Source organism: Arachis hypogaea, chromosome 20, assembly GCF_003086295.3.
Source record: "Arachis hypogaea cultivar Tifrunner chromosome 20, arahy.Tifrunner.gnm2.J5K5, whole genome shotgun sequence".
Taxonomy (NCBI): Eukaryota; Viridiplantae; Streptophyta; class Magnoliopsida; order Fabales; family Fabaceae; genus Arachis; species Arachis hypogaea.
Genome location: NC_092055.1, coordinates 128701272 through 128715931, shown reverse-complemented (window position 1 = coordinate 128715931; position 14660 = coordinate 128701272). Strand labels below are relative to the sequence as shown.

At 40.8% G+C, this 14660-nt stretch overlaps 1 protein-coding gene across 1 annotated transcript; it reads left to right on the top strand.

Moving 5' to 3' along the window:
- LOC140183228 (uncharacterized) lies at positions 1 to 1725 on the top strand. The gene is made up of 2 exons (XM_072231253.1): positions 1 to 816; positions 1063 to 1725. The coding sequence occupies exons 1-2, from the start codon at positions 1 to 3 to the stop codon at positions 1723 to 1725; spliced, it is 1479 nt and encodes a 492-aa protein (XP_072087354.1).
- The last annotated feature ends 12935 nt before the right edge of the window (positions 1726 to 14660 follow it).

Genomic DNA, 14660 nt, shown 5'->3' with positions numbered 1-14660 from the left:
ATGGCAGACTTCTTGGTGGAAGTAACTGGGAATCCAACCGAGGACACGGACACACGGTGGAAGCTCCATGTAGACAGAGCCTCCAACCAGACATCCCGGGGCGCCGGGATCATTTTAGAAAGTCTGGCCGGAGTCATCTATGAACAATCGGTTAAGTTTGAGTTTCCCGTGTCGAACAACCAAGCAGAATACGAAGCCCTCCTAGGGGGTTTGGTTCTAGCTCAGGAAGTCGGGGCCAAGAGGCTGGAAGTATGCAGTGACTCGCAAGTCGTCACTTCGCAAGTGAATGGAAGCTACCAAGCCAGAGACTCATTACTACAGAAATACTTAGAGAGGGTCAAAGAGCTGAGCAAACAATTTGAAGAGGTCATGGTCCAACACGTTCCAAGGGAGAGGAACACACGGGCAGACCTCCTATCCAAGCTGGCGAGCACAAAACCCGGAACCGGCAACCGCTCCCTCATCCAAGGCATCACGAAAGAGCCAGCAGTTGCCCTCCACCTAACTAAATTAGCCCCTTCTTGGATGGACTCCATCGCTGACTTCTTGCAAAACGGCAAACTCCCCCAGGACGAAAAGGAAGCCAAAGCGGTAAGAAGGGAGGCCGCCAAATATACGATCATACAGGATCAGCTATTCAAAAAGGGACTCAGCCAACCTTTGCTGAAGTGTCTGCACCCCGACCAGACGGACTACGTTCTCAGAGAAGTCCATGAGGGGTACTGTGGCCACCATATCCTGGGCAAGGCCCTAGCAAGGAAGCTCATCCGAGATGGATACAACTGGCCGACAATGATGAATGACTCCAAGGAGTTCGTAAGGAAATGCGCGAAGTGTCAACAAAACGCCAACTTCCATAGAGCGCCAGCCTCCGAGCTGAGTTTACTAACGTCCACTCGACCTTTCGTACAGTGGGGAGTCGACCTCTTGGGACCCTTCCCAGTTGGCCCGGGGCAGGTCAAATACCTCATAGTTGCCATCGACTACTACACCAAATGGATAGAGGCTGAACCGCTCGCCAGCATATCCTCATCCAATTGTAGGAAGTTCATGTGGAGGTAGGTGATAACCCGTTTCGGCTTCCCGGAGATCGTCATCTCAGATAACGGGACGCAATTCACTGACAAGAAGTTCACAGAGTTTCTCACCGGCTTGGAGATAAAACAGAAGTTCTCCTCAGTTGAACACCCCCAAACAAACGGACAAGTGGAATCTGCAAATAAGATCATCTTACTGGGTCTTAAAAAGCATTTAGATAGCAAAAAAGGCGCGTGGGCTGACGAGCTTGCCTCGGTTCTTTGGTCCTATCGAACAACCGAGCAAAGCTCCACCGGGAAAACCCCCTTCCGCTTAACATACGGGGTTGAAGCAGTGATACCCGTGGAGATCGGAGAGCCAAGTCCGCGGCTACTCCTTGCAGGAGTAGAAGAAGCAGTGGACAAAGACCTGGTAGACGAGGTCAGAGAGATGGCCCACTTGTCAGAAGTAGCGCTGAAACAGAGGATAGCCCTGCAATATAACACCAAGGTCCTCAGAAGGGAATTTGAGGAAAGAGACCTCGTCCTGCGACGAAACGACATCGGACCACCGTCCCCAGGAGAAGGAAAGCTGGCGCAAACTGGGAAGGCTCCTACAGAGTCAAAGAAGTGTTTGGCAAAGGCCCCTACAAGCTGGAAAGACTCGACGGCAAAGAAATCCCGAGAACATGGAATGCAGGTAACCTAAGAAGATTATACTCGTAGCTTGGGCACACTAGCCAAGCGGCCCGGCGAGTTAGATAGGTGTTTAATTTTATCAAATGTTAATTTCCAATGATTTACTTTCATTAAACGCCTACCGTGTTCATAGAACTGTCTAGCTAACGACTACTTTTTACTTGTCTAAATTCTCCTATCTATTATTCCCTAATATGTATCCCACACCATCGCGTTCTTCAACGGCAACCCGGGACTGATCACCCCAGGAGCCAACCGAATCATAGCCATAACAAACGGCCGCGATAATAAGACCAAGACGGTTTCAACCAAGTTACCAACACAAACGGCAAAACGGACACAAGCGATAAGTCCACGCCGAAAAAACGGTAACGAAATAAAATGCTACCAAACAAGATAAAGGCGATAATCATAAAGCTGACCAGGCGACCACTAAAGTATAAAAGTTAACGATTTCAACAAGTATTCTACAGGGAAACATAAAAAGCGCAAGTTACAAGAGTTCACTTCCGGGGCATGTCGACAATCTTGCCGTCCTGGATTGTTTTGAAGACTCCAATAGCCGACATATCGAATTCTGGGACCACGATCTTCACCTGGGCCTTGAGAGCCTCTTCGGTCATAAAGATCGCGTTCTTTCCCTGTTCCCTTACCGCCTTATATTTCCTTTTCAACTCTTCCGCCTCGGCTCGCGCAGCCTCAACCGACGACACGGCCGCATCACGCTCCTTCTCCACAGCGACCACTCGACCTTGCGCGGCGTTAAACTGGCTCTCTAGAGTCATCTCTCGCTCGGTTAGACGGGAGACGGTGGCGTCGGAGGCATTCATTTTTTCCTCAAAGGACGCAGCTTTCTCCTCGGCATCCTTGCGCCCCCTCTCCGCCGCGGTCAGTTGTTCCTGAAGCTTTTCAACCTGGACCTTGAATTCGTTGTTGGCCTGGACAGCAGTATCGAGCTTCCTTCACAACGCCTGCATGCCCGACAACTCGAACTCAGCCTTCCGGGCTATCACCGCTCTGCGGAGAAGGGTGCGGTACATCCACCTTGCCTGCCCCGCGAGCTCGGTACTAAGGAAGTGATCCTCCGTACCGGGAATCAGCTGATTATCAATAAAGGCCCCAGCATTGAAGTTCCTCTCCATCACGGTGAGAGCTCCTTCCGGGCTGGAGGATGCCCTTTGTCTCTTGGGAGTAGGGACAAGCTTAAAATCGTCATACTCCCGATGAGTAGAGGACGACTGCCCAATACCGGCCGTCTCATCGGGAACGGGAGAAGCCTGCCTCTCGGCAGAATTCTTGTCGGACATCTCGACGTCCCGGGGGGAAGGTACGGCTTGATTCTCCTTCTCCCCGGTAGGGCCTTCCGGCTTCCCGGCATCCTTCTCATCAGCCTTCTCCTTATCGCTATCCTTTTTATATTTTATATTTATCTTACTATATTTATCTTAATAAATAATCTTATTTATATATTATTATATTTAATATTTAGTTTAGAATATTTAATGCATATTTCATTTAAATGTATATTTAATGTAATTAAATGTTTGTTGTCTACATCAGTCCATCCAATAAAACTGAAAATTTAGAATAATATTCTATATATCTATTATATAAATATATTAGGCTATAGTAATAGTCAATCCAAAAATTCCATTATATCCCTTCTAAAAAAATCGTTCTTGACCCAGCCCCTTGTTGTTTGAAGAAAACCTCCACTTCAATTGGTATTTTTTCACGAAAAGCAAACATGAGATAATAAATCCAGTCTTTCACTAAGATTTCGAATAGCTGTCCCTCATTATGGATTGTATTAGTTTTTTTAGTGGGTATTCTTAATTCTATCATCTCTTGAAGCTATTTGTTATAGATCGAAAAATGAACTGAAATCGTCCATAGGTCAAATCGGATATGTTATTATTAGAATAATTGTTGGAGACTCAAATGGTGGATATGCAAGCATGATAACTTATATGCTCAAGAAGGTCTTGACTAAATTTTCGAGCCCGGTTACCAAAGCAGACATCTCCACTACAACAGAGAAATAAATACGTTAGTCGTGAAGTCGGGAAGAGCAAATTAAATAATAAACAATGCAAAAGTACAAGACAAAACAGCTCACAAATATAACTCCTGGCGGACTCCCGTTCACCCATAAGGAGGTGGGGGTTCACGGGGTTCTTTCCAAAAAGAGCAAATAACACATCGGCAATCCTCTTATTTACAAGGGACATTCCCTTATAGGTCACCTTAATGAAAGAATTAGACCCCGCCTCGAAGCTCCAATACGTCGGGATGAGGCGTTCCCCCTCTAACGACAACCAAAAGGGATGGCGACCTTTAACGGGATGAACTTTGAAGAATTTGTCCTTGAACCCATGATAGGAGTCCTCGAACAGGCCAAATACCCTCCGACCTTGGGCAGACCGGAAGGACAGGAACCCTTTCCTTGCCTTCCCTTGTCTAGAGGAGTTGGTAAGGTTGAAGAAGAAGAGGAAGACATCCACCGACACCGGCAGCTCGAGATATTCACAAACCATCTCGAAACAGCGGATAGAAGCCCAGCTATTCGGATGGAGCTGTGACGGCGACACGAATATCCGATTAAGAAGCGACATCTGAAAATCGGAAAACGGTATGCGAACGCCAACCTGGGTGAACATGGCTTTGTAAAACCAAATCCAGTCGGTAACCCGGGGAGAGCGGAAATTAATCTCATACAACCGCTCATTGGGGACAGGAACGAAGGTCTCGTAATTGGCCTCCTCGTCTATCTCTCCGCACAGATACCCGGCTTGCCGAAACTCCGTCAACTCCTCCAGATCCATCTGATTCGGCGAGTCCTTCACATCTGAGGTCACCCAAGCATAGGGGTCATAGTTTGCGGCGGAAACAGAAGCCCGGGAGACGACACGAGGCATACCTACAGTGGGGGTACCACTCCATTAGTCTATGACCCAGAAACTATGTCCATCATATTCAACAGTTAAGATCAAGCATGGCTAAAGCTATACCTATCACGCAAGCCACCTAAAAACCTACCCTGGAATGGTACCCCTCCCCTAACACATCTACTTAGCACTAAAAAGTCATCTAGCAACAAAAATCAAACAAGACAGCAAGAACGCAAAGCAAATACAAACAACAAGCGTACAACAACGAAGCAGAAAAGAGAGAGGACCAAAGGTTACCTGAAGCGATTGCGAAAACGGAGAGGGAAGAAGGAAAAATGCACGGAGATGCTAGGATGAAGCTCTGGGATGCTCTGGGATTTTCTGGGTGAAGAAGAATGAGATGGTAGGAGCGAGAGTGGAAAAAGGAAAAATTGAAACAAACTGTTTAAAACTGCCACCCAGGAAGCGCGAAAGACTTGGGGGCAAAATAGTCTTTGTGTACAGGGTTTTGCAACCCATTATGAGCATTTAATGCTCAGCGCGAAGAACGAAGCGACGAACGATTGCCCCAACAACCAAGAGACACGCGCGCAGGGGGCACGTCCCTCCCACGGGCGGCCGACCTAACGACGACGCATGGAACAAGAAATAACATGCCACTGATAGCTCTCACGACTATTACTGGCGCGTGGGGGGGGCACTGTTGGGGCCTGGCCCAAACCCTCTACGGGTTGGCCCGACCCAAGCGCCACCCGACCCTAACGGTCAGGGGTAAGGCACTCCACAGCCGACCCGGACGCGTGTCCCCGACAGCTCATTTACAGCTGTGAGGAGAACGCCTCAGAGAAAGTGGGTCTGTCCTTGCAGGGCCCACCTCTAACACAGTATATAAGGGGAAGGTTTTTACCCTTCCCCCAAGGTACGTTACATGACTCTACCCCCTTTTTCGCCTGCACACTTCATTGACTTGTGCGTCGGAGTGTCTTTGCAGGTGACACCTCCCTTTCACACCTGAAGAGCTCGGAACCTCGCCTACTCCAACCCGGAGACGTACGACCAGACAACCTCCCCTTTTGTTGATCAGGATACTCACCCGATTAGTCCGGTACCCGACTTACCGAACATATATATATATATATAAAATTGGAATATGGTTTTTGAGCTAAGAACACACAACCCGTGAGTTTTTTAGCTTAATTATATGGTTACATTATTTAATCATAATATTTTATTCTTATGTGTTTTCTTCATTATGATTGTAATCTTTGTTTTGTTCCATTCTATATGTCTATTATTTAGTGTATGTTCATGCTTATATATGATTGAGGCCATCATTTGATATTAGCTCACTTATCCCAAATAGCCTACCATTCTAATTACCTTTGTTTGCCACTTTGAGCCTTTTAATCCCCATTTGTTCTTTATATTACCACATCACTAGACTTAAGCGAAAAAAAAACAATTAATTACCCCAATTGAATCTTTGGTTAGCTCAAGATAGAGATTGTGTATCGATTAAGTGTGGAAAATTGTGGAAACCTGGGTTAATGGGAATGTGTTATGTTTCTACTCTATTTGAATATTGGGAATTTGGGTGCCTACTCATATGAGACCAGAAAAACCATGTGCATTGATATGTTATGTTTGATTTCATGTTTAAAAAAAATTATTATTACAATATAACTAATAAATAAATTGGGAAAAAAATTACCCCGATGTCAAGTTTAATAAAAGATCAATGCATATGTGGTGAAATTAAGGAAAATTTAGTATATGAGTATGTGAAATACACAAAAGTGAGATTATGGGTAGCTAGGCATGATTTTAAATTATATAGAGTGTGTGTGTGTTAGGTGAGAACTTAGGTTAGTCAAAGATTCAATTTACAGCTCACTTGGCCATATATATATACCCTCATCCTTACCTTAGCCCCATTACAACCTTGAAAAGCCCTCATGATATTTGCATTTGTACACTTAATATTTGTTTATTGGTTAGATGAAGAACAAAGTTTTAGAAAGCATGACTAGAGAAGAGTAGAGTGGTTTAACCCCAAACACTTGAGTGATTAGAGTGCATATACAAATCCTGTGAGGGTTCAATAGCTAATTTCATATGTCCATATTTGATCATTGCTTGTCTTGCAAGTTTGTGAACTCTTTTGATTAACTCAACTCAATTGTGAATGTGTTTTGATATGATTTAGCCCTTGATTGTGCATATATGATTTCTTGGAAATTTGACTCAATTTGACCATATATATATAGTAATTAGAATAGCATAATACATGTAGATAGCTCACATCTAAATAGGTTGCATTGCATAAGTTCCACCATTCTGCCTTCACTCTTTTGGTTCTCTTGAGTTTAGCATGAGGACATGCTAATGTTTAAGTGTGGGGAGATTGATAAACCACTATTTTATGGTTTATCTTGTACTAAATTGAATGGTTTTTATCAATTCTTTGCACACTTATTCATATAATTTGTATGGTTTTACAAATCCTTTCTAATTCTATGATATAGTTGAAAACATATTTTCTGGGCCTTTAAACTATCAATTTTAATTACCCTTTATTACCATTCAATGCCGTGATCTATGTGTCAAGTATTTTCAGGCTTTATAGGGCAGGAATGGTTTAGAGGATGGAAAGAAAATTTGCAAAAATGGAAGGAGCACAAGAAAATGAAGTTTTGAGAAGTTGGCAGCGACACGTACGCATGAGCGACGCGTACGCGTGACTAGCGCAGAAGACAAGCGATGCGTACACGTGATCTACGCGTACGCATGACATACGCCACGTGCAAAAATTACAGAAAACGCTGGGAGCGATTTTTGGGCTCCTTTTTTGCCCAATTCCAAGCCCGAGAACACAAAATAGAGGCTGCAGAGTGGGGGAAATCATTCATTCATTCACACAAAACTTTCATTCACATAATTTTAGGTTTGAGATGTAGTTTTCTAGAGAGAGACTCCCCTCTCTAGGTTTTAGGATTTTAGGTTTAGCTTTTCTTAATCTCAGATTTCTACTTTGCTTTAATTTAGTTTTCTCTTTTACTTTTATTTGTCTTAGCATTCTAGTTTATTTATTTACCTTATTGATTACTTTGTGTTGCTACTTTAGTTTATGAATTCTCATGTTAGATTTTATTTTTCATTTAATGCAATTTGAGGTATTTCATATTTATTGCTTCTCCTATTATTTGTTAGTCATTGATGTTTGCAATTGGTAGTTTAGATTTAATATTCCTTGCTAGTTTTCTATGTTTTTATGTTATGCCTTCCAAGTGTTCGATAGAATGCTTGATTGGATTTTAGTGTAGATTTCTCTCCTCTTGGCTTTGGTTGAGTAATTGGAGACTCTTGAGTTATCAAACTCCTTTGTTGATTAATAATTGAAAGTTGCTAGTTGATTTGGATCCCTCTAAAACTAGTCTTTCCTTAGGAGTTGACTAGGACTTGAGGAATCAAATTGATTCATCCACTTGACTTTCCTTCATAATTAGAGGTTAACTAAGCGGGAGCAATGGACAATTGATGTCACAATTGATAAGGATAACTAGGATAGGATTTATAGTTCTCATATATTGCCAAGAGCCTTTCTTAACTATTAGTTTAATTCTTGCAATTCACTTTCTTGTTCGTTATTCAAACCCCAAAAGATTCTTTTCCATAACCAATAATAACTACACCTCCCTGCAATTCCTTGAGAGACGACTCGAGGTTTAAATACTTCGGTTTAATTTTACTGGGTTTGTTTTGGTGACAACCAAATTTTTGTATGAAAGGATTATTGTTGGTTTAGAAACTATACTTGCAACGGAAATTTATTGTGAATTCTTTACTAGCAAAAATTTGTTCATCAGGGACAAAATAAATTTTTGGTCTCTACGTTAAAGACCAAAATCATACTTAATCCTAAATTAAACCAGCCAAACCACTGATTTTAATTGATCTAATTCGATTATGATAACTATGCGTATATTTACTTTATAATTTTTATAAGCTTTCGGGTACTATTTTAATAAATTTTTTAATAGAAAATTAATTTTAATACATTAATAATATATCAATGCATTAAAATTAAATTCTTATTCTTATTAATATGTGCATACAAATAATATAAGTGCATTAACTATTTGAATATATGATTAATATAGGAATTAACTATTTTGTATCCTTAACACACATAACAAAATTACTATTAATAAAAATTTTTAAATTTTTCGTAATAAATATAAAATAAATATTTAAAAACTTATTTTTTTATTTTTAATAAATATTTTTTTAATTTATAATCTTAACATGTGAATTTAGAGCAGAAAATAGTTAAACTCATAAAATATTTAAAAAAATTATTTGCCAACATTTCTATTCTTTAGACATTGAATAATATTTTATTTTTAAGTAATAGATCAAATAAATTCATGAAAAATTTTGGGATGGATTTATAGATTAAAAAAATAAATTCTTTAAAAATTGAAATAAATGTATAGATTTGTGAGAAAAAAGAAGTAAATTTCTAAAAAATTACAACGACAAACTTATAATTCGTCCGTAGAATGGGGTGAAAAATCTGAAAATGATGAATTGTATTTTACATTCTTTTTAAAAAAAATTCGATTATTATTAGATCTCTCAACCACTAAAAGGTAAGAGAAAAAAGTTCAATAAAAACCAGAGTTATATATATATATATATATATATCATGCAAGTTACCAAAAGGTTTTAACTCAAATCAATGTCTTAAATGCCTTTTTTAAGAAAAAGAGACATTCCTTAAAAATTCATCAATTGACCAACATTTATTTTATATATAATGAAATGTTGTGATTATAAAAAACTAAAAATTTTTAGTTTACTCCCTATTTTCAATCAAACTAATTTCTCATATGCAAAACGGTAAACTAAGCTCAATAATCCATGTTTTTACATATCACAACTAATAGACTAAAAGTGCAATTCAAGCTAAATATCTAAGATATATACAAGCCTAAAGTGCAAAATACAACCAAGTAAAAATAAACAGAAGTACAATAAAATAGAAATGTGCAAGTATTAAAAGAAGAATAAAATAAAATAAAATAAAACAAAATACAAGATAAAGCAAAATAGAACAGAAGTCTGAAATGGTTCACCAAAATATAATTCGCCGGAGACGGTGACCTCCCCACACTTAAATCACGGCATCGTCCTCGATGCGCTCAGTCAAGCTGAGCGTGAAGGATAATCGCCTACTGAAGGGTGTGTCGCTGGCTCTGTCGGCGGTGGCTGTGTAGGTGCCTGGGGCTCTACAGGCTGCTCAGGTTGAGTCTCCTCGTGTTGTGCCTACTGCTGGGTCTCCTCCTGCGCATCCTTCTCCTGCTCATCCTCCTCCTCCTCAGAGTGCTCCGAGGGTGTGTCAGGCTCAGAGGGGATGTCAGTACGCCCCAACGTCACAATCAGCTTCAGATGTGAATAGCGTCGCTATCAGACTGCTCATAACGCCGCTGATTGCGGTGCTCCATCTGATCAAGGCGCTCAAAGAGGCGGTGCACAAGATGATAGACTAGCTGAGAAGCGGATGATGGTGCTGCGGAAGCATGTGGTGCTGCAGGTGCTAAAGGTGCTACTGAGGATGTGGCCGCATTAGTAGAAGTAGTAGAAGTAGAAGTAGGTAGTCTGTGGCCTAGAGGTCCGAACTGCTTGCCGTGCGGAATAACCTTCTTGCAGTCAGCAATCGGTGGTCTCTCATCCTCTAGCTCCCAAGACACCTTAGCTCGACGAGCCATCTGGGTGATCAAATAGGGAAATGGCAGGGTGCCTCTAACATGAACTCTAGACATGTACTTTCTGATGAACCGTGGAAGGTAGAGGTCATTTCCTTCCATGACGCATATAATAAGAATGATCATGGCAGCTGGCACTTCTGACTCATGAGTACTAGACATAATATAATTACTCAGTATCTGTTGCCACAGTCTAGCCTCATCATTGAGATCAATAATCTTTAAACCCCATGGAGTTAACTTTGACTTTTCCATAGCCCACGAAACATCAAGATCAATGGCTATGGTACGCCGGACAGCATCCCAATCAAAACTCATGAATCTAATAGACTGATCGGCCTTCTGATACCCATCTGTATCATCTGTTTTAGGCTGGAAGTAGAGGTATTCTCTATTGCCTCCTCTGTGACTAAGATCTGCTTCCCCCTAAGTTGCGCTGCATCAAGGGTCGTCTTATAATAGTTACAATAGAACTCACGGACCCATGATGCATTTACCTCTGCCAGATCTCTCTCCAGAAATACCCAACCTCTCTGTTTGATCTGATCTTCAGTGTACTTCTTTAATTCGGTTGGTATTTTGAGTGTCCTTTCCAAGTAGAGGTGCCGTTTTTCCACAAAGATCGAAAACTTGAGTTCACAGTAAAGATTTGCAAATTTTGACTGGGTCATTAGCAGGCACAAGTTGATCAGCTTTTTCTTGATCAGTAAAGTTCTTTTCATGCCAAGATTCATCCGATAGAACATCCGATAGAGTAATAGATGACTGTCCTCTCTTCTTCTTAACGGAGCTGGCCGTAGCCTTGCCTTTTCCTTTCTTATCAGACATCCTGAAAAATAGAATTCTCAGGATACAGATTATCAACTAAAGCAGAGAAACAAAAAGGCAAACAATATGCAAGCATAACAAGCAGAAGATATGCAACAGATGAGTGAAAGCTAAAGCATGAAGTGAGTCATAAAGAGATAAATCCTTGGAATGAACGAAAGGTAGGATTCAAAGAAATCAATCAGAAATCACAATCCAAGAATTTATACAATGAAATCTAGAATGCTTGTTTGTTAAGAAACAACAAGTTTCATGCCTTGAAAGGAATTAAAAGAGTTAGTTTGAAAAAAAGAGTGAAAAATGAAAAAGAAAAGTGAGAAAGTCAATTTAGTTAAAAGTTAAAGAAGTAGGTTAGAATTAGTGGCATGGTAGTGTAGTTCCTAACTAAAAGAAGTTCAAAAGGTTTAAGAACAAGCAAGCTCACATTCAAGCATACAATGCAAGTCATTGATGATAAAACGTGTAATGAAAGAAGGATAAAAAGAATTAAAATCATCAATAATACATTTTAAATAGAAAGGGAACCAAAAGGAATGGAAATGCTAACCCATCATCTCATGAATTGGCTTTGGTTTAAACCAAATAAATCACAATTTAAAAGTACCAAAGTCAATTCATGAGTGAAAGTTGAGGAAAACAGTTTTCAAAAAAATTTGGGTAGCATTCCGGCAGTAAAATGGGTGTTCCCGAAATAAATAAACAGTAGTAGATCAGCAATTCAAGTCAAGCTCATATGAAGTTCAATATTTGTCAATTAGCATGAAGAACAAGAAAATTCATATGACTCAGGCATCATTAAGCAAAACAAAACAGCTGGCTAATTCCGAAACTCAATCAATCAATTCGAATTTCCTATGAATTCATTAACAATTAAAAGCAACAAAACCATATATAAATTCACAGGGAATAAGCAAATGAGCCAATAAGACAGCAATAAGAAAATATTCCATAACCAATCAAGCATATGCAGCATGCTTTCTGTGATCAATGAACAAAATAATGGCTGAAACCATGGCATTAATTCAGCAAAAATTGCTCAAAGAGAAGATATGCAATCAGCCTTCCTTCATTAAATTCAACAATCAATCATTAATAAGGAATATGGATTCAAAGAATTAAGCTCCACTGAATCAACAATGAAGATCAAATCGCAACAAGAATTCAACAGCAATAACAACTCAGATCTAAAATCCATCAAAATTATACAACAAGAATCCAATATCAAGGAACCAATTCAACTCAGATAAGAACGCAGCAATTTCATATAATATTCAGCAGCATCAATAAACCAGTTTAGCACAAAAGTAAATCAATGAAACATTAACATAGCATCAATAACAATTTAAACCAAATTAACAGCATCAAGTTAATTTAGCACAGGGCAAGTCATTACCAGCACAGACAAAAAAGGATCAACCATTTCCAGACAGCAAGAACAGAGCAATTATCAGACCTAAATCCACTAACCACATCCTAACTACCTAACCACCTAAAATTAACTAAGAACATGCATCTCTAACTATCCTAATTCTAACAAAATTTAAACTAAGCTAACTAACTTAATTGAATAGAAGAAGAATTGAAATGTAGAGATGGAAGCAGGGAAACCTGGGAGGTGCAGTAGCAAAATTGGAAAGGAAGGAAAAGGGTAGTGAAGCAAAGTAATGCCGGCCCAGAGGTGGCGGTAGCACAGCAGCGCAGTGGTGTCCGCGACGATGCTTGGTGAAGGCGGGAAGGAGGAGAAGAGAAGAAGGAGAAAAAAAAGAAAGGAGGGAGAGGGAGGGGTGGTCGGCGGCGGCTCGGGGTCGCCAGAACTGGGTGGTAATGGGACGTTGATGGTGGTGTGGATGGAGGGAAGAGGGGAAGAGAAAGGAGACGTTGGAGGGAAGAGAAGAAGAGAGGGCACGTGAAGGGGTAGGGTTCTCGCGTCTGGGGTTAATGAAATTAAATCCACGCGTATGCGTGGATCACGCTTGAGCGTGGATGAGAGAAAAATGCATCGATGCGTACGCGTCATAGACGCAAACGCATGAAGGGGACTTAATGAAGATGAAGCGTACGCATGAAGCACGCGTACGCGTCGGCCAAAATTGTGCTAAACGCACAATTCCAGCGTCGTTTTGGCGCAACTCTCTGTTCAGATTGAAGGGGGAAAGATTTTACATGCAACGCGTGCGCGTCATGAACGCCCACGCGTGGTGTGCCAGAATTTCAAATGACGCGTATGAAATTGAAGATTGCGGTGGATATGAGGGCTCATCAATAAACCAGTTTAGCAGCAATTTCAAATTATGCTTTTTGTACACCAGCCGCACGATTCTATCACAACTTTCTGTTCGTTAGATGGGAGAACCAAATTGGTGTCGACGCCCATGCGTGGCCTACGCGCACGAGTGTGGGTTGTCCCTTTCTTTTTTTTTATTTATAGAATGCAGAATGTAGAATGCAGAATGCAGATGATTATGCAGAAATTATGAATGAACACTAATAAAAATAAAATAAAATAAAACTAAGAATAAAAAGGGACGATCATACCATGGTGGGTTGTCTCCCACCTAGCACTTTTAGTTAAAGTCCTTAAGTTGGACATTTGGTGAGCTCCTTGTCATGGTGCCTTGTGCTTGAACTCATCTTGAAACTGCCACCAACGCTTGGACTTCCTATAAGATCTATCAATTCCAAGTAAAATTCTCCAAGCTTTCATGGAGTTCTTCACAAGCTTTGAGCTCCCAAAGTTGATCCTCTTGTATGCCCGGATCCCAAATCTCGTTTCTACACCCGTCTTGAAGTGGATCACCATTGTCCCAACCGGGTGGCAAGCAGTCCAAATTCTTAATGTAATACCAAACTCTGCTCTTAGATCCAACCAAATATTCACTAGCTCCATCCTTGCATCTAGTTCTTGAAGTATTAAACTTGATGAGCCTTGATTTGCAACTCCAACCACTAGACATCCTTCTCTTACGCTTAATGCCATAAAGCTTCCTAAGTTGGCCATCCGTTTCAAGAATACCATATTCAAGTGGGACAGTAAAGCAAATAGAGATAAGTCTTACCCACTCAAATAAAGGAGTAGATGGCCACCTAGGTAGAGGAGTCTCCAACGTTCTTGACAAAGCGTACTCAACTCTCGTTCACCCTTTCCAAAGGACTTCTGCTTCCACATCATTCTCAGACTCAATCAGGGAGGAGTCTTCATATTCAAGGACTTCATTTACGGCTGTAGATTCATCACTAGGAGGCTTGATTCATGATCCGCATCACCAAGGGAACTTGCTTCTTGATCTATCCCATCCAAGTCTTCATAAGGAATATACCATGGAGGTTGTGCACTGGCATCCTTGACATCAATTTCAATCTTCTTGGAGGAATACTCTGTAACTCTAGATTCCCATGGAGGTTCAGCGTCTCCTAAGTCTTCAACCACTTCTTCCTCTTCAACCATTACGGCTTCCTCC

What these genes read in the sequence shown, in the direction of transcription:
- LOC140183228 (XM_072231253.1), top strand. Translation starts at nt 1, where the DNA reads ATGGCAGACTTCTTGGTGGAAGTAACTGGGAATCCAACCGAGGACACG. An exon ending in TGAATGACTCCAAGGAGTTC is followed by an intron (nt 817 to 1,062) that starts GTAAGGAAATGC and finishes ATGTGGAGGTAG; the next exon opens with GTGATAACCCGTTTCGGCTT.